At 36.3% G+C, this 22,100-nt stretch overlaps 1 protein-coding gene across 2 annotated transcripts in view; it reads right to left on the minus strand.

Annotated features, from left to right (window-relative positions):
- DZIP3 (DAZ interacting zinc finger protein 3) overlaps window positions 1-22,100 on the minus strand; it is a 119,465-nt gene that overhangs the window by 48,924 nt on the left and 48,441 nt on the right. For both annotated transcript variants that reach the window (XM_044670104.1, XM_044670103.1), the window contains exons 7-12: window positions 21,883-21,997; window positions 20,771-20,890; window positions 17,457-17,558; window positions 14,185-14,277; window positions 10,642-10,676; window positions 8,343-8,380 (exon numbers count right to left, since the gene is read on the minus strand). In XM_044670104.1, the coding sequence (XP_044526039.1) occupies window positions 8,343-8,380; window positions 10,642-10,676; window positions 14,185-14,277; window positions 17,457-17,558; window positions 20,771-20,890; window positions 21,883-21,997 (503 nt within the window). The remainder of the gene's footprint in view (window positions 1-8,342; window positions 8,381-10,641; window positions 10,677-14,184; window positions 14,278-17,456; window positions 17,559-20,770; window positions 20,891-21,882; window positions 21,998-22,100) is intronic.

The following is a 22,100-nucleotide window of genomic DNA, read 5'->3' on the forward strand; positions in this document are numbered from 1 at the left end:
AAAATGAGCCCCATTCTCCACCCCAAAAAAGGAACTTGACCATAAAAAGCCATTTAGGTGGCAGGGAAGAACAAGAAGAAAACTCAGAATAAGGCCCATGAAAATAGCTATAAACAAAGTCTCAAAGAAAAATGCTAACTGGACACAAGTCCAAAAAGAAACTCTAAAAGAGTTAGAGTTGCACAGGAAAAAAATGGGAAAAGAAATGAATGGCACAAGAAAATTATGAAAAGAGAATTAACAACTTGGTAAAAGAGACATAAAATTCACAGAAGAAAACTCCTTAAAAAGCACGATTGGCCAAATGAGGGGAAAGGATAAAAGCTCACTAAAGAAAATAATTCCTTAAAAATTAGAATTAGGGGTTGGGGGGCAGCTAAGTGGCTCAGTTATTAAGAGCCAGGCTCAGAGACGGAAGGTTTGAGGTTCAAACCTGGCCTAAGACACCTCGTAGCTGTGTGTCCCTGGGCAAGTCACTTAACTCCCATTGCCTAACCCTTACTGCTCTTCTACTTTGGAACCAATACTCGATATTGACTCTCAGACATAAGGTAAGGGTTTTAAAAAATTTGGAATTGGGCAAATGGAAGCTAATGACTTCATGAGATATCAAGAAACAATAAAGCAAAGTCAAAAGAATGAAAAAATAGAAGAAAATATAAAAATATCAGAAAAACAACTCACCTGGAAAATAGATCAAGGAGAGAAAATTGAAAAATTACTGGATTACCTGAAAGCCATGGAAAAAAAATAAAGAGCCTACACAACATGTTTAAAGAAAGTATAATGGAAAACTGTCCTGATATCTTAGATGCAGAGAGTAAAATAGAATAAAAGAATCCATAAATCACCTTTTGAATGAGACTTCAAAATGAAAATTCCCAGGAACATTATACTCAAATTTCAGAACTCCCAGGTCAAGGAGAAAATATTGCAAGTAGCCAGAAAGAAGTGATTCAATTATGGCAGAGTCACAGTCAGGATCATGCAAGATTTAGTAGTCTCCACCTTAAAGGAACGAAGAACTTAGAATACGATATTCAGGAAGGCAAAGGAGTTAGGATTATAACCAAAAATAGCCTCAATGTAACCATTCAAAGAAGAAAATGGATATTTAATGAAATAGTGGACTTTTAGGGATACCTGATGAAAAGATGAGACCTGATTAGAAAATCTGGCTCAGATATGAGCCAAGACAAGCATAAAAAAGTAAACAGAAAAGAGAAACCACAAGCGACTCAATAACCTTATATTTCTATATGAGAAGATGATAGAAGTAACTCCTAAGAACTTTATCATTATTAGGAGGATATCAATATTAGGAGAATAAAATTAGAATATAAAAAAATATAAAAAGCAAAATGTGAGTTGATAATTTTGGGATTATCTCAAAAAGATGAAGGGAAGAAAGAGGGATAGATGTACTAGAAGAAGGGGAAAGGACAAAAAAAGAATGGGGGAAATTATCTTATATAAAGGAAGAATATGGAACAGCTAGGTGACTCTGTAGACTGAAAGCCAGATCTAGAGACAAAGTCCTGGGTTCAAATATGGCCTCAGACACTTCCTTGCTGTGTGACTCTGGCCAAACCACTTTACCCCAATTGCATAGTCCTCTTCTGCCTAGGAATCAAAACTTGTATTGATTCTAAGACAGAAGGTAAGAAAAAAAAGGAAAACAAGGAAGAGCTTTTACAAAAGAGGGGAAAACGAGGGTGGGGGATGAGGTAGACATTGCTTGAACCTTACTCTCAACTAAAACTACATTTTGCTAAAAGATACTATAGATGACAAAACAATTTCACAAATTTTTTACAGCAGGTTTATCTGATAAAGGTATCATTTCTCAAATATATAGGGAAATGAACCAAATTTACAAAAATAAGAGCCATTTAGGGGCAGCTGGTTGGCTCAGTGGCTAGAAAGCCAGACCCAGAGATGGGAGGTTCTGGGATCAAGTCTGACCTCAGGAATTTCCTGGCTGTATGGCAGTATGTAAGGGGGGCCGGGGGGGGCACTTAACTCTCACTGCCTAGCCCTTACTGCCCTTTTGCTTTGGAACTAATAAATAGTATTAATTCTAAAATGGAATCCTATGGATTAAAAAAGAAAAAGCATAAGGGCCATTCCCTTTATTGGTCAAAGGTTATGAACAGGGAGTTTCAGAAGAAGAAATCAAAGCTATCTATAGTCATATGAAAAAATACTCTAAATCATTAATGATTAGAGAAAGTTAAACTAAAACAACTCTGAGGTACCACCTCACATCTATCAGAAATGATAAATGCTAGAGGGGATGTGGGGAAATAAATACACTAGTGAACTATTGGTGGGTTCTTGAACTGGTCCAAACATTCTGCAGAAAAATCATGAACTATGCTCAAAGCTATAAAACTGTGCATACCCTTTGACTCAGGAATATCACTACTAAATCCATATTCCAAAGAGATCAAGGGAAAGGGCCTCTATGTACAAAAATAGTTATAGCACCTCTCTTTATGGTGGCAAAGAATTGGAAAAAGAGGGGATGCTCATTAATTGGAGAATGGCAAAAAAAAGTTGTGTTATATGACTGTGATGGAATACTACTGTACTATCAGAAACAAGAGATGGTTTTAGAAAAATATGGGAAGACCTCTTGTAAGACTTAATGCAAAGTGAAGTAAACAGAACCAGAAGATCATTATACGCAGTAACATCAATATTGTAATGATGACACACTGTGAAACACTTCACTACTCTCATCAATACAATAATCCAAGATAATTCCAAAGAATTCTTAATACAAAATGCTATTCACCTCCTCAGGGAGAACTAATGAACTCTGGGTGGAAAATGAAAAATAATTTTCTCACTTTTGAAACTTTTCTTGTTTTTTTGTGACATGAGTAATAAGGAAATATATTTTGCATGATTTCACATGTATAACTGATATCATATGTAAAGCAGGGTTGCTTGCTTTCTCGATGGGTAGAAGAGAAACTGCAGAGAGAGATTATTTTTTTTATTCTTTTTTTTTTTAATTTTTTTTTTAAACCCTTAACTTCTGTGTATTGGCTCCTAGGTGGAAGAGTGGTAAGGGTGGGCAATGGGGGTCAAGTGACTTGCCCAGGGTCACACAGCTGGGAAGTGTCTGAGGCCAGATTTGAACCTAGGACCTCCCGTCTCTAGGCCTGGCTCTCAATCCACTGAGCTACCCAGCTGCCCCAAGAGAGTATTTTTTAAAAGAAAAAAGTAGGCACAGGAAAGAGAAAAAGCTTCACTGGAAAATATGATTCAGTTTCAAGCAAAAGAAGAAGTCAAAGTCTTATAGGTTACTCTGAAATTTTATATATTTTAGTATTATACATACTTTTTTCAAGGAGGAAGGTTAGCACAACCTGATAAGTAGTCTGCCTAACAATATCATTACCAACTATAATAACTACGTTAAGCAAATGAAAAAATAATTACAAGTTCTTGAGGTTAGCATTTCATTAAAACAGAATTGAGAAGATAAGTCTGCCTAATAAAAGAGAAGGATATTCAGCATTAATGCCATTTCACACATATGATTTCCTCCTTTAGAGTTGCCAATTTTGGTCATGGGAACTCAAGAAATAGATAAAAATACATAATGGGCCTCATTCCTGTATAGCTCCTCTTCCATTTCTGCAAAGATTGGTGGTGGGGTGATTTAAAATATTGACAGATGGTCTTAAAATTTTGTGCCTCTTGGTTTTAAGACAAACAATAATATTTAAGTGGTACTCTCATTGTTCAAACATCCAGCTTGTTCATTTCCTATGGGAGGAACTGAATGGCATTTTCACTATTAGTATGTAAAGAAGCTGTGACTAAATGGAAAGACAACTTGGAATTATGGAACCATAATATGCCCAATGATATTGCTTGGGGCATTTAGCCACCTGACTTTGCATTGCTTAAAAGCATATGTAAGACAGGGCAATTATATCTTTTATCTGTGTGGAGGATAAAGCAGTGGAGAAGTTTCAGTAAGAATTTGTAGACATCACAAATCTATATTTTGATGCTTAACAATTTCAATTCAAAGGAAAGTATAGGAGAAGACAGCAAAAGATGCTGAAACATATGGTTTGGTTTCAGGGAATGAAAGAAAAACAAAGAATTATGGGTCATTCTGAAGACATATATTATTATACTATGCATATTTTCCTCAAGGAGGGAGTTGGAAGGCACTAGAAAGTGATTAGTATTAAACAAGATAATTTTTAAATGAAATTTACTGAATTTTAGCAGAAAGCAAATGAGTTTTTAATAGATATAGTAGTCACTTCAGAATTAGCTGTCTGTGTCATCAGATCGCCCATCAGGTAACCAAAACACAGTTTGAAAAACAACACCAAATAAAGATGAGAAGACACTACGAACTCTTGCAACAGTTCACATTTGATTTGTTTAAATAAGAAACTCAGAAACATGGAGAATGGGGATAAAAGTGAGATGCCGATTTTGAAAATAACAGGTTCTAAGAAAAGTTAATCCACTGCAAAAAGTGGACAAAAACTCATGATGAAACATGCTCCCTACCTCCTGATAGAGAAGTGACAGACTCAAGAGAGCGGCGGAGAGGCACATGTAGGCATGTGTATATACATAAGACATATGTGTGTATGCATGTGTATATAAGGAAGTAAACAAAGTCCCTGTGACAAACAAGGATAGACAGGCACAACAAACCCTCACTTTGACCACATCCATGTGTGTTTGTGTACACGTGTGCTCACTGTTGTCACTCAGGCATTTCAGTTGTGTCTCACTCTTCGTGGCACCTTTTAGGGTTTTGTTGGTAGATGTACTGAAGTGGTTTGTCATTTCCTTCTCCAGCTCATTTTACAGATGAGGAAATGGAGGCCAGCAGAGTTAGGTGACTTACCCAGAGTCCCATAGCTAGTGTCTGAGGCTAACTCCAAGGTGGCCACTCTATCCACTCATCACCTAGCTGTCTATTATATATGGTCAAAGTGGGGATTTGTTTTGCTTGACAAAACATGTTTGCTAAAGGGACTTTATTTTATTTTATTTTTCATTGTGGGGTGGGGCAGATAGAAGTGGTACAGGGAAGAGAAAGTGAGTTTTGTTTAAAAACAAATAAAAATATTTTTTTAAAAAGAAAAAATGTTTTGAAGTTGTATGAGTTTTTTTTCTTTTTCTTTTTTTTTTTATTTTAAACCCTTAACTTCTGTGTATTGACTTATAGGTGGAAGATTGGTAAGGGTAGGCAATGGGGGTCAAGTGACTTGCCCAAGGTCACACAGCTGGGAAGTGTCTGAGTCCGGATTTGAACCTAGGACCTCCTGTCTCTAGGCCTGGCTCTCAATCCACTGAGCTACCCAGCTGCCCCCTGAAGTTGTATGAGTTTTAAAGTCTAAGGGAGAAATGAACTAGTCCTTCTGATTGGTATGAAGGGAAAAATAAATAAATTATATGGGGGAAAAAAGCTGCCAAAACAAGGAGGCTAAGAGAGCCCATAGATTATAGATATTGTTAGAACCATAAGTGACCTTAGATATCAAGTTTGACACTTTCACAGATTTGAAAAAGGAGGCCTCAGGAAATGAATTGCTTAAAGTCACAGCAAGGTAAGATTTTTTTTTAACCCTTTACCTTCCATCTTGGAGTCAATACTATGTATTAGCTCCAAGACAGAAGAGTGGTAAGGGTAGGCAATGGGGGTCAAGTGACTTGCCCAGGGTCACACAGCTGGGAAGTGCCTGAGGTCAGATTTGAACTAGGGCCTCCGGTCTCTAGGTCTGGCTCTCAATCCACTGAACTACCCTACCCAGCTGCCCCAAGGTAAGATTTTAACACAAACCTGCTAACTTCAAATTCTATGGTCTTTCTACTATAAAACTCAATTACCATTTTCAAAGAACTAGAGAAGAGGATGGTAGAAGACTGTGAACAAAATTATCTGTCAAAATACAGGGTTTTTTAAGGCAGTTGAAAAGAAAACAAATCTGAAAATTTGGGAAAAGATCCAGCTAGCCCAAATTATTCCAAGATTTATAGATAAAACCAGAATGTAAAATCCCTGAGAGTAGAGAATTGTCATAGTCCTGATATCTGTATTTTAGCACCTGGAACACTGTTTGGCACATAGTGGACATTTAATAAATCCTTGATGAGTGATTGTGGATAAGTGCTACACTTGGGAGATTCAGAAAAATCTGGGTTCAAATTTTACATGTGACATTTATTAGCTGTGACCCTGGTCAAGTCACTTAACATCCCTTGGCCTCTATTTCTTAATTCATAAAATGAAGAAGTTGGACTAGGTGGCCTCTTCCAGCTTTAAATCTATGTTCTTAAGATAAACTATTCAAAATAGAGCTGATCTAAAATTTTTATGTCAGTAGTTCTCATTGGTAAAGATAATGTAACCAATGCATTGGCTTCTATCCCCTCTGTATCCAATGCACAATGCGAAGAAGTGGAAAAAATCTGTTAAGCCTGACCAAATACATATAAAAGAAATCTACACAGAAGGTGATCTTTTTTTTAAGAATTCAAGGACTATTTAAAAATATATCTCTAGGGGCAGCTGGGTAGCTCAGTGGATTGAGAGCCAGGCCTAGAGACGGGAGGTCCTAGGTTCAAATCTGGCCTCAGACACTTCCCAAGTCACTTGACCCCCATTGCCTACCCTTACCACTCTTCCACCTATAAGTCAAAATTAAAAAAAAAAATTATAAAAATATATCTCTAAGAAGGCAAAATTTCCAAAGAATGGAAAAGATCATAAACAGTATTTTTGCTAAAAAAAAAAAAAAAAAAAAAAAAAGGTTGGTCAAGAAGACATTGGCCATCTATTTCCAGGTTTCTTATTTGTGTAAAATGATAATAAAAAGAGCAGTAAAGAAGTACATGGTACACAAAACAGGCTGGAGTATGCTACCAACAACCACTTACATACACATATAACATAGAATGCCTCACTGAAAATAGATACATACAGAAAAAGATGTGAAGCAGTCAGGTATTGAGAACAAGACGTGAAATATAATACGCTGAAACCCTAGAGATACGAGAAAGACTTAGGGTAATTTGGGGAAAATGTAGACAGAATTGCAGAGAATGAAAAGGCACTAAGTAAGGGCTTCTGATTTCTAGCAGTGGAGGAAGACCGACCCTGATGTAATAGAGAATCTTTCAAAGTATCAAATCCTTTTAAAGGTCTCCATGATTGTATGTCTGGAGTCCTTCAGAGTAAGAACTCTCCAAACATAATTAAGTACAATGCTTTGTACATAGAAGGTATCCATAAATGATTCTGACTAACAGCCAAAGACTTAAAGCAACATGGCAAATTATATGCCCGTATACAATAATAATAATAATGATAATAGCTAACATTTATATAGTGCTTGCTATGTTCCAGGAACCGCGCTAAGCACTTTACAAAATGTTATCTCATTTGATCCTCACAACAGCCCTGCGGGGTAGGTTCTATTATTATCCCCATCTTAGAGATGAGGAAATCGAAGCAAGCAGAGTTTGTGACTTGCCTAAAGACCACAGACGGTGAGTGTTAGAGGCTGGATTTGATTTGAACAGAGATTTTCCTGACTTCAGGCCCAGCACTCTATCCAGTGCACCTCTGGAAACTAAATGACTCAATAAGTTAAACATAAAAAATTGGGCCCTTTTCAAATTTGAAAATTGAAACAAATCAGTAATCAGAAATTATTATACAAAAAGTTGCAATTTACATGGGCCTAGAAATATACATTGAACTGGCATTCTCTATGTAGAACATCATGGCAGAGAAATATCCCTCCATAGAAAATACACCGAAAATTAGCCCTCTCATTTGAGATGCCATAGATAGATTAATCCAGAGAGAGAATTCTTTAGCTATTCCTTGTTTTCGTGGCCTTTCCAAAGGAAAGCAATGAAAATAATATTAACTGCTGTGGCATGGGAAATCAATGAGGATTCTGTCTGTGAACTTGTTTTGCATGAAGTTTCAAAATCTGTGTCCTATTAAAAGATGGAGTTTTAATTAATTTGGGATTACATAGGTCTTGATCAATGACACATATAAAACCCAGTAGAACTGCTCATTGGCTACAGGAGGGGGGTGGGAAGAGGGGAGGAAAGGAACATGAATCATGTAACCATGGAAAAATATTCTAAATCAATTAAATAAAATTTTTCATATAAAAAAATTTGGGATTACATATTACAACAGCCTTACTACATCAATATTTTTGTGCATTATCTACGTGTAAAACAAAACATAGGACAACTTTTCAGAAAAAAAATAGATAATAAAATGAAACCTTTTCCTTTTAAATTTAACTTCAGTGTTTTCATACCTTCAGTGACTGGTAAGGTCTTGAATTTTTTATAATAGCTGCAAGTAGAAAAGAAACTTATTTAATTTGCTATATGCAAAAAGAATCCCAAAGTTTCTGCCTGGACTAGAATAGGTTAAGACAAAAGAATCATCAAATTCTAGAATTTCTCTCCCCTACTCTTCACCTTAAGGGCAGAGCAGGTCAGAAATTAAACTATCTACTCACTTCCTACTCAAAGAGGAAAGTTCAATTTTTTTATTATAGTCCATTAAGCCAGAGACTTTAAAGTATATTTCTATAGTTACAGCTCACCTAAGGGATTTCTTAAAGGCCTAAAATGTAGTGTAAGTGAAAATTAAAACCTCTTTCTAGGATACACATACGTCTATGGTTAAACAATGCTATTAAACTATTTCTTTGAGACATTATATTCATAATAAATCATTGCAAAGTTGGTATTTCTTGATATTGGACAGGCAATGTGGTATAATCAATAGAGAGCTATCTTTGAAGCCAGAAAATTCAGGATTCAGGTTCTGCCACTGCCAATTACAGGCTGCATGATCCTGGGCAAGCAACATAACCTTAGTCTCTAAGTTGCAGAGAAGGCACCAACCTGCCTTAGCAGAGGGAGTTTCCTTATTTTGGAGTTCCCTTTACAAATACAATTACAAGCCCATCTTCTTCAATTTACATTGTTCTGCCAACTATCACAAATTAAAACCTAGGCACTAGAGAAACTGGGAATTCTGATATCCAGAGCAAATGCAGTAGAGGGGAAGAGAAGCAGCTGAAGAAAATGTGCCCTGGGAGATGGGTGGGATGATACAGGTTCCAGTATGGGGACAAAGTATACTTCTAAGGCACTGGCACTTTAGGTCAAGCCCCAATATCACCCTGCCCACATGCCAGTGAAATGCTCTTTTTTCTATACAAGCTCTCTCTCAAATTATTTTTATGTATAAATGTGTATAGTCAGTGATGGGCTTCAAGTCATTTTATATGTACACAAAATGCTTTCCAAACTTTAAAGTACTTTATAAAAAGCAATGTTTATTATTGTGATGCAATTTTCTCTAACACATATTTTTTCCACCCAACTAGCATTTATACAGAACTTTAAGGTTTCCAATGCATTTTGTACATATTTGTTCATTTTATCCTCACAACAACAGGAACTATTATTATCCCTACTTTACATATAAGGAAATTGAGGCAGATAAATGTTAAGTGACTTACCCAGGGTCATATAGCTAATATCTGAGGTAGAGCTTGAACTTATTTTCCCGCATGGAGGGGATCTAGTACTCTACCTACTGCACTGCCCACTTGCTGTATTTTTTGCATAACTGATATTATTCTCTAATATACTCTGAGGTCATGCGCCACCAGGTAGAAGAGGCCTATTCTGATCTATGCCATTACTCATGCCTTTTCCACTCCCCAGAAATTATTTGCAATCTTCTTTGTATAATTCATATGTTTATTTTTTTCTGTGTACATAATTCCTCCCTCCAAATACGATAAAACCTTCTTGAAAGTATGGATTGTCCAACTTTTACATTTGCATCCCTGGTACCTTGCATATAATAGGCATTTCATGAATGCTTGCTGACCACTGTATAAACTGTCTCTGGAATGGGAGACAATTTCATATCCCTAGTAGACACATTCTTCTCCTTCTTCATTGTTTACCTACTCTACTTTCTTATCAGTTTTCTTTCTTAGGACACAGAGGGTTGTTGACTATAACTATGCTCAAATTCAGTATGTGAGTGGTTTTTGAGAGCTCATAGGAAACTTTAGCATCAGCGCATTTTAATCTAGGACAAAGTACAAAGTATATATGCCAGGAAGTTCACACTAACTAATTAGAAGCCCTGGTTTGGAATTCTGGCCAAAAACATATTCTCCCAGTAACTCTTAACAAATCACTTCCTATCTCTGTTTCTCAGTTTCTTTCTCTCTAAAATGAGAGGGTTAGAATAGATGATCTCTCTTTTGGCTCTGGATCCTACATATCATAAACTGGAATAAGGAAATATTCTAATTCCAGGAAAAACTTCCCTATCCTACTCTCAACAAGGGTAATTTTCATACTTAAGGAAAATCCATTTCTAGAGTTATCTTTTCCTTATTGAATTATCTGAATATTTTGTAAGTAAATGGGAATTTCATTCTAATTGTCTCATAAAGAGAATTCCTGGTAAACTCCCTAGAACTCTAAACTATGGAAAAGACGTGGAAAGAAAAAATTAACTAAGATAAATTCAAACCACAAATAGCTACAAAGATTCAGGGGATTGTGAGTACTTACCTTTGAATACATTCATCCTTTTTCAAACCTTCATACTGCCCAGAGAAGGAAAAAAAAGTAAAATCAACAATAATATACAAACTTTCTTCTGTAAAGAAAGAGAACATCAAATGAAAGGAGAAAAAAATACAAATAACTAGAGTATATTCCTAGCACTAGTCTTTTTCCTGAGAGAAAATCCCATTTCACATCATGAACATTTCCTGCCAGAATAGGCATTTTAAACTCAACAAATCCAAGACAGAAATGATCTCCCACTCCCTTCTTCCTAACTTTCTTTTTTTTTTTTTTACTTATAGTCTTCCAATTCCTGATTCCCAATGTCAATGTTATCTTCAACTCTTCACCTTTCCTCAATCACTAAGTCTTATTGATTTTACTTTGATAACTCTCACTTCCACCTCCTCCCCACTCACCAGGCCACTGCCTTACTTAGCTCTTTAACACCTTTCTCCTGGACTACTGCAAACTAACTTTAGCCTTCCCCTCTTTTCATTTTCTTTTGTATATTGTCTTTCCCCATTAGAGTATAAACTCCTTGAGGGCAAGAACTGTCTTTCTTTTTTTTAATTGTACCCCCCAGAGCTTAGCCCAGTGCCTAGCCCATAGCAGGTAGTTAACAAACGTTTATCCTCTCCAGGGCTTTGCAGAGCCTATATGCTAGGCACTGAATGAAGTCCCTTCTCATGTCCACCTCTTAAAATCTTCAGCTTCCTTCAAAGCTTCACTTTCTAGGAGACCTTTCCCAATCACTCCCTTCTCCCCTCAGAGACTACTACCTTCCTTCCAAATATCATATACGTGTTCTTTCCCCAAATTGACTGTAAGTTACTCTCTTGTCTTTCTCTTTGTGGCCCCGGCACCTAGCACTAAGCCTGGCACATAGTAGGCTCTTAATAATGCTTGCTGATTGCTTGGTAGATGATTGCTCTCCTTGCCCAAAGTCTCTTCTCCTTCCACTCCACCTTCCTTACTGCTGCAGTACTGATATTTCTGAAACACAGGCCTGACCTGGTCATTCCTTTTCTCAAACAGTTTCCAAATTTCCCCACTGCTCCTAGGATAAATATATAATCTCTTCTTTTGGGGGGTCTTTAAATTCTTTCAGAGTCTGTCTCTGGCCTACATTTCAAGACTGGCTGCACATTACATTACTATCCACTAGGGTTTGGAATATGCTCCCTCTTATCTGTGCCTGCTACAACTGCTGGCCTCTTATCAGGGCTCAGCTGCCATCCCACCTCCCACAAGAAGCCTGACCTCATCCCTCCAGCTGCTCGTGCCCTCCCACAAGAAATGGCTTTATTGTTAACTTACTAGGTTTACTACCTGCGTCATCTCGGGCTACTCATTTAATATTTTTGGTCTTTTGTTTTCCTCATTTGTAATGAAGGGTACTAAAGTGCCTTCCGATTCTAAATCTATAACCACCCTGTTTCAGTCTGTGAAATCCACAGGGATATGGTGGAGAGATCAGGAACAAACTAGTTAACTTTCTCTCAAGTCCATGCTAATTTCTTATCTTCCATATCAGTGTCCAAAAATTTTTAAAAAGATTAGGGGGCAGCTGGGTAGCTCAGTGGATTGAGAGCCAGGCCTAGAGATGGGAGGTCCTAGGTTCAAATCTGGCCTCAGACACTTTCCAGCTGTGTGACCCTGGGCAAGTCACTTGACCCCCATTGCCTACCCTTACCACTCTTCTGCCTTAGAGCCAATACACAGTATTGACTCCAAGACAGAAGGTAAGGGTTAAAAAAAATTTATAAAGATTAAAGAAATGACATAATTTTATTAGTATAATCAAAGGTACAATCTTTAGGGTAAAATTGTAAAAGTTCTAGTTAAAGACTGGCTCTATCATACTTATCAATCAATCAATCAGTAAGCATTTATTTACTACCTATGTGACAGGCCCTGGGCTAAGCACTATGCCACTGGATTACAAACAGAAGATTACTACCACTGTGGCTTTTAATATTATTATTTTTTTAGACTCTTAACTTTTGTCTTAAAATCAATACTAAGTGTAGGTTCCAAGGCAGAAGAGCAGTAAAGGCTAAAACTTTGGGATTAAGTGATTTGCCCAGGGGCACATAACTAGGAAGTGTCTGAGGCCAAATTTGAACCCAGGACCTCCTGTCTCTAGGCCTGGCATGCTATATACTGAGCCACCTAGCAGCCCCTCTTGCTTTCATTATTATTCCAAATCTTCACATAGAAATCCTATTCTGATGTCCTACTGTGGCACTGAAATTTCCTTGAATTAAAGACTACATCCATGGAATATAAATCCAGGCATTCTTCCAAGTTAGAAAGGGTTAGGGAAGAGGCAGGTAGGTGGCTCAATGGATAGAGAGCCAAGTCTAGACACCTCAGGTCCTGGGTTCAAATCTGGCCTCAGACACTTCCTAGCTGTGTGACCCTGGGCAATACGCAGTATTAATTCTAAGACAGAAGATGAGGGTTTAAAAACATTAGGTAGGGATGGTTGGCTAGAGGTCCAGTGACAGACTACAGGTCTCACATAGGAGAACTAGCCTTTTTAGCACTTGGAAACCGTCATCAGGTTGGCCACCAGGCGACAAAATGCTGTAGCTACAGCAACTCCTGAGGCCAGGTTCTACTAAGGCACAAAGGGACTATCATCTACACTGGTGGAGGGAATGTCTGTACCAACTGAATCACTGAGCCTTAAAGTTTTGAAATAAGCATGATTCATAATAAAACCTCATTTATATCTCATTTTGAAATTAACATAATGCTTTCTCCACAACAATCTAGTGAGGCATATAATGCAAAGCATATCCCCAGTTTACAGAAGAGAAAACTGAAGCTCAGAGAAACCATGACTTCTGGGTAGGACACAATACACTTTAGCTAAAAAGTGAATCATTGTCACCATAGCATATATGAGATTAGAGTGGGAATACTCTTTATTTCTATTTTACAATTAATTATTGTTCAGAAAATCTGTGTTAAGGAGAAAAAATCCCAAATTTGTAGCTGGAAATACTCATGATAGGTTCTAAGAAAGTATAGCTAATGTTTAGCAGAGTTGAAGCAAATCGTTAGATTTCAAATTTCCAAGTCAAACAGAAATTGAGTTATTAGATGGTGGCCATTCATAGCACCTTTCTCCCATGGAAGCACTGAGTTAGTATTATTTGGGGTAAACTGAGGCAGGAACCAGACAAATAAGAATACGGTGTATTATAGTGAAAAGAGGCAACAATTTCTCATTATCTTTCTTCCAGAGCCAGCTTTTAGAAAAATCTGGTTACAATCCTGGTTCTGCCCTTAACTACTTTCTGTGAGCTTAGACAAATCATTTCCCCTATTTGAGCCTCATTTTCCACATCTGTAAAATTCATATTAGATGATCTCTAAGATTCTATTTAGCTTTAAATCTTATGATCCTCTAAAGTCTCTCATTTAGTTACCAAATCACAGAACTGAGGCTAAAATCTTGATTTCTTCACTGATAATATCTGTGAAAGCTCAGGGTTGAAAGAAAAACAGTGTTTCAGAACTCTGTACACTCACCAGATTATTAAAGACTCCGGGTTCTTCACATTTTTGCATCTTTACAATGTTACCAATACATCCTTTTTTCAAACATGTTTTTCCAAAAAAGCTCTGAAAATATTTTTAAATGAAAAAGTAATCAAACAGTGAATGCCTTCATGCCCCCCAATACCTCAGCATAGTATCTTGCACACCATAAATGCATAATAAATGTTTGCTGAATGATGAATGAATGTCAGTGATTATCAGATACTGGGCTAATAGATATAGGTAGGTAGGCTTCAACTTTTATATCCTAAAGATACATATGTCAGTTTACTTTTTAGAAATGCATGGATGGATGGATAGAAAGATAGATTATAGACACATATGAAAAGTACTATGTATGTATACAGACATGTTATATGATTGCATGTATATGTATAGATAAATGTGAATATCTATGTACACATAACTATTTCATTTGGCCATGTGTCATATATGTATGTGTGCATATACACACACTGACATATGATAGGGTTTCCAAGGGACTCTGTGTTCAGTTACAGCTTGGAGCACTGAAAACACATCCCTCCCAGTAGTAGGACCAGAAACTCCCCCTCCTTATAGGACAGTGGACTCTCAAGTCTAAAATCCAGTAGAAGTAGCTCTGCAGTCTAGGAAAGGAACACTAGAAGAAAGAGCATTAGGAAGGAGTACAGAGACTCAATGCAGGGATTGCATTCTAGAATGAAGAGAAATGGGGACTAAGAATTAGAAAGACAAAACCTTTCACCCTGACTGATTCCACCTTTTTTTATCCTACCATCTGCTTCAAGGATTGGTCCCCTGGGCTTTCCCATCTATGACTACCATCTCTTGTTTCCAAAAAAGGGTTTATTTTCTTCTTAGATCACTACAGAGCAGCTCTTTGTCATTCTACTCTACTATCTAGAATGAAAACACAGAACCCTCTGAATATTGTTATTGCTAGTAACAATAGGAAAGCAGGTGGCCAGAGTTTGTTCCTTTCCTTTCCCTAATTTCTCTCTTTTTTTTTCCTTACTGAAAACTAATGATGCCCATATCTGCCAATGATGGGTCTTTGAATACATAATATTAGACAGAGTTAAATTAAGGTTTCTCTTTATTTCAGAAGAAAACCAGACACAATCTAAATTGACCATTTTATGATAGGAACTAGTATGAAGAACAGACTAAGATCTCTGGAGATGTGTAGATAAGGATGCTACCAGGTAATACACAAATCTCCTTTCTTCTTACTTCTACCAGTCCTGTCAACAGAAGATCTCTTTGGGATTGGCCCTACGCTGAGGTGAAGGTAAGTAAAGATCATCAATTCTATTTTCCTATACTTTGCCTCTCTTTTATTGCCAAACTCCTAGAGAAAAAAAGGGCTCTTTTGCCTCCTCTTTCTCACCTCCTACTCCCTTCTCACTGAAAATTGGCTTCCATCCCCACAACTGCACTAAAACGGAAACTGTCTGAAAATGTTATCTCCAAGGCAATCAATAAGCTTTTTGTTGCTAAATCCAATGGCCTTTTTTCTAGGCTTATCTTTACTGATCTCTCTGAAATTTTTGATACAGTTGACCACTCCCTCCTTTTGGATACTTTCTTCCCTAAGTTTTTATGACACTGATCCATCCAAGTTCTCTTACTACCAGCCTGATCAATCTTTCTCAATCTCCTTCCTTCTAACAGGATCACTGACCATGCCTCCCCCCATTCTGTAGAACCTACCCCAGGGCTCTGCTCAGTATTCTCTTCTCTTCTATCTCTGCACTCTTCCCCTTGGTATCATCAGCAACTTTGGGTTTAACTGTCATGATGGTTCTAAAACTTTATATCTGGCCCACTTTCTATTTTTCAGAGCTCCAGCTCTATATCTCCAAGCCCCATCCTGGACAGCTTCTTCACTCAACTCTTTCATAATTGCCTCCAACTCCACATCTTCAAAACAGAACTCCTTAATTCTTCTCACTACCCACACCTCATAATCTACTCCTCCTAACTTCCCTTTTTTTGTCGAGGAAATTACAATTCTTCCAGTCTCCTACTTTAGCAACCCTGGAGTCATCCTTGACTCTTCATTCTAACTCCCCTCAACCTATCTGATCAGTTGGCACATCTCTATCATCTCTCTGACTCTTCCTTTTTTTCCTCCTCCCACAGCAATCACTTTAGTTCAAGCCCTCACCACCTCTTGCCAGGAAATGCTCTGTAAGGCTCTCTCCTCACCTTCACCTTTTAGAGTCCCTGGCTGCCTTCAAGCCTCAGCTCAAATACCATCTCTCATCCAGGATGCCTTTCCTGGTTCCTCTCATTGTCAGTGCCCTTGCCAAAATCACTGTACATTTATTTACTTTGTACATATCCTGTATTTCTGTATCTGTGAACATGTAGTGTCACCCCGGGAGAATGTAAGAGCAAGGACTGTCTCTCTTTTGTGTTAGTATTCCCAAAACATAGGACAGTGTCTAGGGATCTGAGTGGAGAATAAGGTCTTAATAAATACTTGTAGCTAATTGATACATCCTCAGTGTACTGTTAGATAATTTACTTTTCAGAAATCAGTGTAACTTCCTGTAAAATGGAAAAGATAAGAGGAAAAGAATTGGGTGCCCTAAATTTGTTTCTGACTAACTTTCTTGGGTAATGCCATTATCTCTCTCTTGATTTCCCCTTCTCTATTGGTAAAAAGGGAAAATATCTGCCCTCTATCCTTGAGATATATTAACCACTTTGAACTCCTTTTAAAAAATGAAGTTACATAAATCTGAAGTACTTTGTTAAAACTCTTCAGGGTTTAAAACGTATTTTTCTTCTTCATGAACAACACAAATATTACAGGCTCAAAATTATGGTAATTAGCTCACTGAAGAAGATAACTGCTATGGGCTTGGGTTTTAGACTTCTAAATTAACTCCAATGGTAGAGAACTAATTTCAGGGTTGTATGATTTTCAATATGTGATTATGGATTTGCTTTTCAAGAATAAGTTAAATCAGAATTTACCACTGTGCTCCACCCACAGGGAATGCTAATATAGGTTTTCTATATATATTTATCTAGGGACAAATGACTATTGTTGATGTGCTCTTGATGCATTTGGCAAAGAAGCCGTGGTGTATCTCTTAAACTATAATTTCCTACAAGTCAGAAGAGAGTCACTGAATCACTCTGCAGAGCAACCAGTAAAGCAGCTCACACGAGGTGGTACTGAATGAGTAGACATAAAGGGAAGCAAACTTTATCCAAGTTTTAACAATAATAACCAAATGCAATACCTTATCACTTTTCCCAGAATAGTTTAAATCCTTGAGCCTTTCCCAACAAATTTTATGGAAGTAAATTCTGCAGTTTCCACTGCAACTGAGATGAACAAAACCCTACAAAAAGATAAAAATATGTCAACATAAAAGTTTTAAATTATGGAGAGGATACCTCTACTGGTGACAAAATCTAGGTTACTTTTGCCCTGATTCCAATATTAACCAGAAGAAGCTCTGATAAGCATAGGATGATAAAGAGCTTAAACCAATTGGAGAAGTCATAGCTGAGTATGTATTGCTACATTTAGATAAAATATCCCATAAATTAGTACAGGAAAAAAAAAAAAAAAGAAAGGTAGTCATTTATCAACAACTTTCTAAATGAGTTGACATGCAGTGTCTTATCTACAAGAAGAAAGCAGAAAAATATTGATATGCTGAACTTTGTGTTGGAAAATTATAACATTGATTTGCCATAGATAAAGGATGTAATTTGAGGTTTTGTTTATTTGATTTCAGAAGAGGTTTGGTGATTTTCTCTCTCTCTCTCTCTCTCTCTCTCTCTCTCTCTCTCTCTCTCTCTCTCTCCCTTCTTTTTTCTTCTTCATCGCTATTTTCTCTATTCATCTCTCTCTTTCTTTCCATTCTTCTCTCTATTCTTTGCTCCCTCTCTCCTCATGATTTGAGGTACAGACTAAGGACATGGAACTGTTAACTAACTCATCTGGGAAGTAAATCCATAATTTTAATCTTTTTTGTCTGATGTTCCACCAAAAAGAACTAAGTTCAATAGTTATAAACTTTCTTTGAGAGTATCAATTAGCATATTTTGTAAAATGGCAATTTTTTTTGTCAAGATCAGAAAGAGCAAACTTCCTCAATAGCAGGAGTTCTTAAACATTTTTGGCATGGACCCCTATGGCAGTCTGATGAAGTCTAAGGCCTTGTTTTCAGAATTAATTTTCAAATGCATAAAACATATATCAAAATAGGATTTTTTAAAAAAGGTTCTTAGACCTCAGGTTATGGATAGAGAGCCAGGCCTAGATTTGGGAGAAGCTAGGTTCAAATCTTGCCTCAGACATTTTTCTAGCTGTGTGACCCTGGACAAGTCACTTAGCCCCAATTGCTTAGCCCTTATCACTCTTCTGACTTAGAATTGGCACTAAGGCAGAAGGTAAGGGGTTTTTTTTGTTGTTATTATTTTTTAAAGGAGACTCTCTGCTCTATTGGAAATAATAATTTAATTAATCCAGACAAGCCAGGAAAACAGATTTTATTAAGCATCTCCAGAGGTATCACCTAACTTTTGAAAACAAATAATCAGGATACAAAGATGCTGAATGAATCATTGTTGCACCTTTTCTTGAATATCCCACTATTACAGCATTCCTAAGCAAGGGATCTATAGATACAGTATTTTAAATATCTTTCTCCATCTCTTTTAATCAATATAAAATATTGAGTCTGTAGGGCATTTGACTCACCAAATTAACAAAAAAATTCCAGATGTTGCCAATCGTAAGAGAGGAATGGAGCTCTTAGAAACCTCATGTTCTACGTCTCCTGCTCCTAAAGGTTATGTGACCGGCCTCCTCTTGCGTCACTGACCTCACTTAGGAACGAGGCCTTCATCTCAAGGCTTGCTGCTGATGTATTTCTGTCTTTTCTCTTCTCTGTCCTATTCTCTACCTCTTACAGCACCTACTTCATTCTGACTATTGACATGACAATTCTCTAACCAATGTGCTAATGAAAGAAGATTAAAGATTAAAGGAACTCTTAAAGGCCCTCACACTAATTCTGTATTCTAAGATATTTCTGCAGATGATTATAATTTAGCCTTTTTCTTGTATTGAATTATACACATAAAATATTAAAAATTAATAAGTCATTTTAAAATTGAACATAATCCAAGCATGAAAACCAGTCTTGCCATGAATCAGAGAAACATCAGGCATTTAATAAATACTTTTAAGGCTTAACTTAGATTTTTTTTTTTAATTATCGGGTCTATTCAAAGATCTTTTCTTCATAGACTGAGGAAGTAAGAATTTGCGCCTATTTGGCAATATGGTTTCTGATAATATCTTGGCAATGAGATATAGCCCTAAGACCACACATATATAATCATATAGCCTATTGACCTATTAAATTGCATGAGTTATTCATATGTTTTCACAGATTTCTTGGGCCACTTTCACTAAATTTTGATCAGTAACTGATTTCATTAAAGGAATGGAAATCCAGCATGAAAACTTTTTCTACCAATGTAGATCAGCAACTCATCCCTAACTTTATAATCTTTATAATCTTCAAGAGTTTCCTAAGGGACTGAGAGCTTAAGTGACTTGTCCAGAGTCAAGCAGTCAACAAATGTTTGAGCCAGGAAATGAATCCAATTTCTTCTTGACCTGAGGCCAAGCCTCCATCTATATTGCCACATTTCCTATTGCTTTGTTAGTATTCTGTAGTTGAAACTACAGAAACACTAGAAGGTCATTCACTGAGCACCATAACAACAGACTCAAGCTTCAATCTGGCAGGACATTAAAACAAAAAAAAAAAAGCCCAGTAGTAATAGATTAAATCCAGACTTCTTTTCCTAACCTGCTGTTAATAGGTTATAATGATTCCTAACTCTCATTTGGAGTTTCAAAAATAATTATTTCAGTATTTTAATATCTAGATTTCATCTCAGTTTCACCAACATGGGACAACAGCTTTTTGCCTTAGAAATGGGTCTCCATATTTTGCTGCAGCCAAAAACATTTTTACCACTTACAGGTTAACCTTAAACTTTATGGTGATGAGCTTCTTCAAATTTAGTTAGGCTAGACCACCTGAAATTTATCATCAGTACCAAAATACAGAACAACCAGAAAATGTATTTTCTGGTTGTTCTGTATTTTGGCTATATATATATGTATATATATAGCCATTATTTCAGCTTTTCTAAGGCATTTGTTATTCAAAGTTCTTGCAATGATGTTTTCTCCATGTCTACAAAACAATTGAAGATCGGTAGACCTTGAATTACAAGTTCCTCAGAGCTTTCTGTCAATCGATCCTTATAATAACTATCTTATTCTATTCTGGGCAAATTATCCAAGTTCTTTGTCATAACATATACATTTTCTCACTCATAAAGAAAATCAAATGTGTAACTCAATGCTTAAAAATAACAGGAAATAAATTTGAATCATGATGAAATCGAGGGGTTTTAAAATAATATTTTGACTAATATTTGTGTATTTTTTTAACCTACTGTACTTAACTCCAAAATTTAATAAATTCAAGTTTCCTCAATTTTATAAAAATTACAATACCTTATATTTAGATTTCTTTAAAATATCAGTCTCGCAAGACCTCTCACAATCAGGAAAACGGCAAATAGTCTCCTGTTCTATGTGATTTTCATATTTTTTAATATAGTCATCAAGAAGATCCTGTTTTTAAAAAAAGAAAAATTAATCCACTGACAATCATTTATAAAGGACAAGAGAGTGGAAATAGATGTAAAAGAAATGAAGACAAAGAAAAAGAGTGGGATGAGGAAGATGAGAAGGAGTAAGAGGAAAAATTGGAGAGGGGGAAGAGAAAGGGAGGATAATGAAATAAATTAATAAAATATTTTTAAAAGAAGAAAGAGGAGTAAGTGGAAGTAAGTAGAAGGTAGAGGCCAGAAAATATTCCCTAGTCTTAGATTTCACTGACTCAAAAATCACAGAGTTGGAAAGGATCTCAGAGATTTATGCTTATTAACTAGTGTCTTAGGGTCTCCCCAATCTCTTTTACAAATAACCATGCTAATTTTTTTTTATCCTGCCTCTAATCCATTCAAAGCCCTCTTTCATTGGCTCTTTTCACTTGGGAAGTGTTTTACTTCTTCCTTCCTACTACTGAGTTTTCTTCTGAGCTCAAAGCAAATTATTTTAGCCTAATATAACTGAACATGCACTTTCTGTGTAAGTTAAATGACTGATGTTGGTCTGTACTTCAAAAGAGGTATATATTTGTTAAAAGTACCATAGTGAGAGTGAAGCTTCAGGAGTAACTTTTCGCACAGCAAGATTTATTAAGAATTACTAAAGCTCAAAAATGTTCATGTTACCTAGTGTTATCGTTATCTATCTCTGAAGTAAATCAATTAAACTAACTTTGAACTGGTACTCTAGTGACTTGTGATTTACGAATTTTAGTACATACACTACCCCCCTACTACCTAAGATATATTCATAGACTGCCCTAAATTCCTAGATGGAGGTTCAGAACATTATTTGAGTTTCAGATGATTGCCTATTTAAGCAGCCCACATCTTACCTAGATATTTGTTTATAAAAGAATTCAGCACAAAGTTTGTGTACTTCAACTTCATTTTTGGCAGTTGATTTTAAGCATTATGAAATTAAAGATCTCTTAGACTTAAATGTTTTCTTACTTGAAATGTTTCAGGTAAATCTTCATTTTTTATATGGTCTATATCATACCAGTTTTCATTATTATCTTGTATTTCTTGCTTGCTTTTTTGAAATTCCAGTAATCCTCCATTATACCTAAAAAAATAATTTTAAAGTCTATTAGTTCAAGTAGATGCTATATATTTATACATATGCACATATGTATACCTAGTCACAGAGAAAATCTTCTAGTAATTAA

This window comes from Gracilinanus agilis, chromosome 3, assembly GCF_016433145.1.
Source record: "Gracilinanus agilis isolate LMUSP501 chromosome 3, AgileGrace, whole genome shotgun sequence".
Taxonomy (NCBI): domain Eukaryota; kingdom Metazoa; phylum Chordata; class Mammalia; order Didelphimorphia; family Didelphidae; genus Gracilinanus; species Gracilinanus agilis.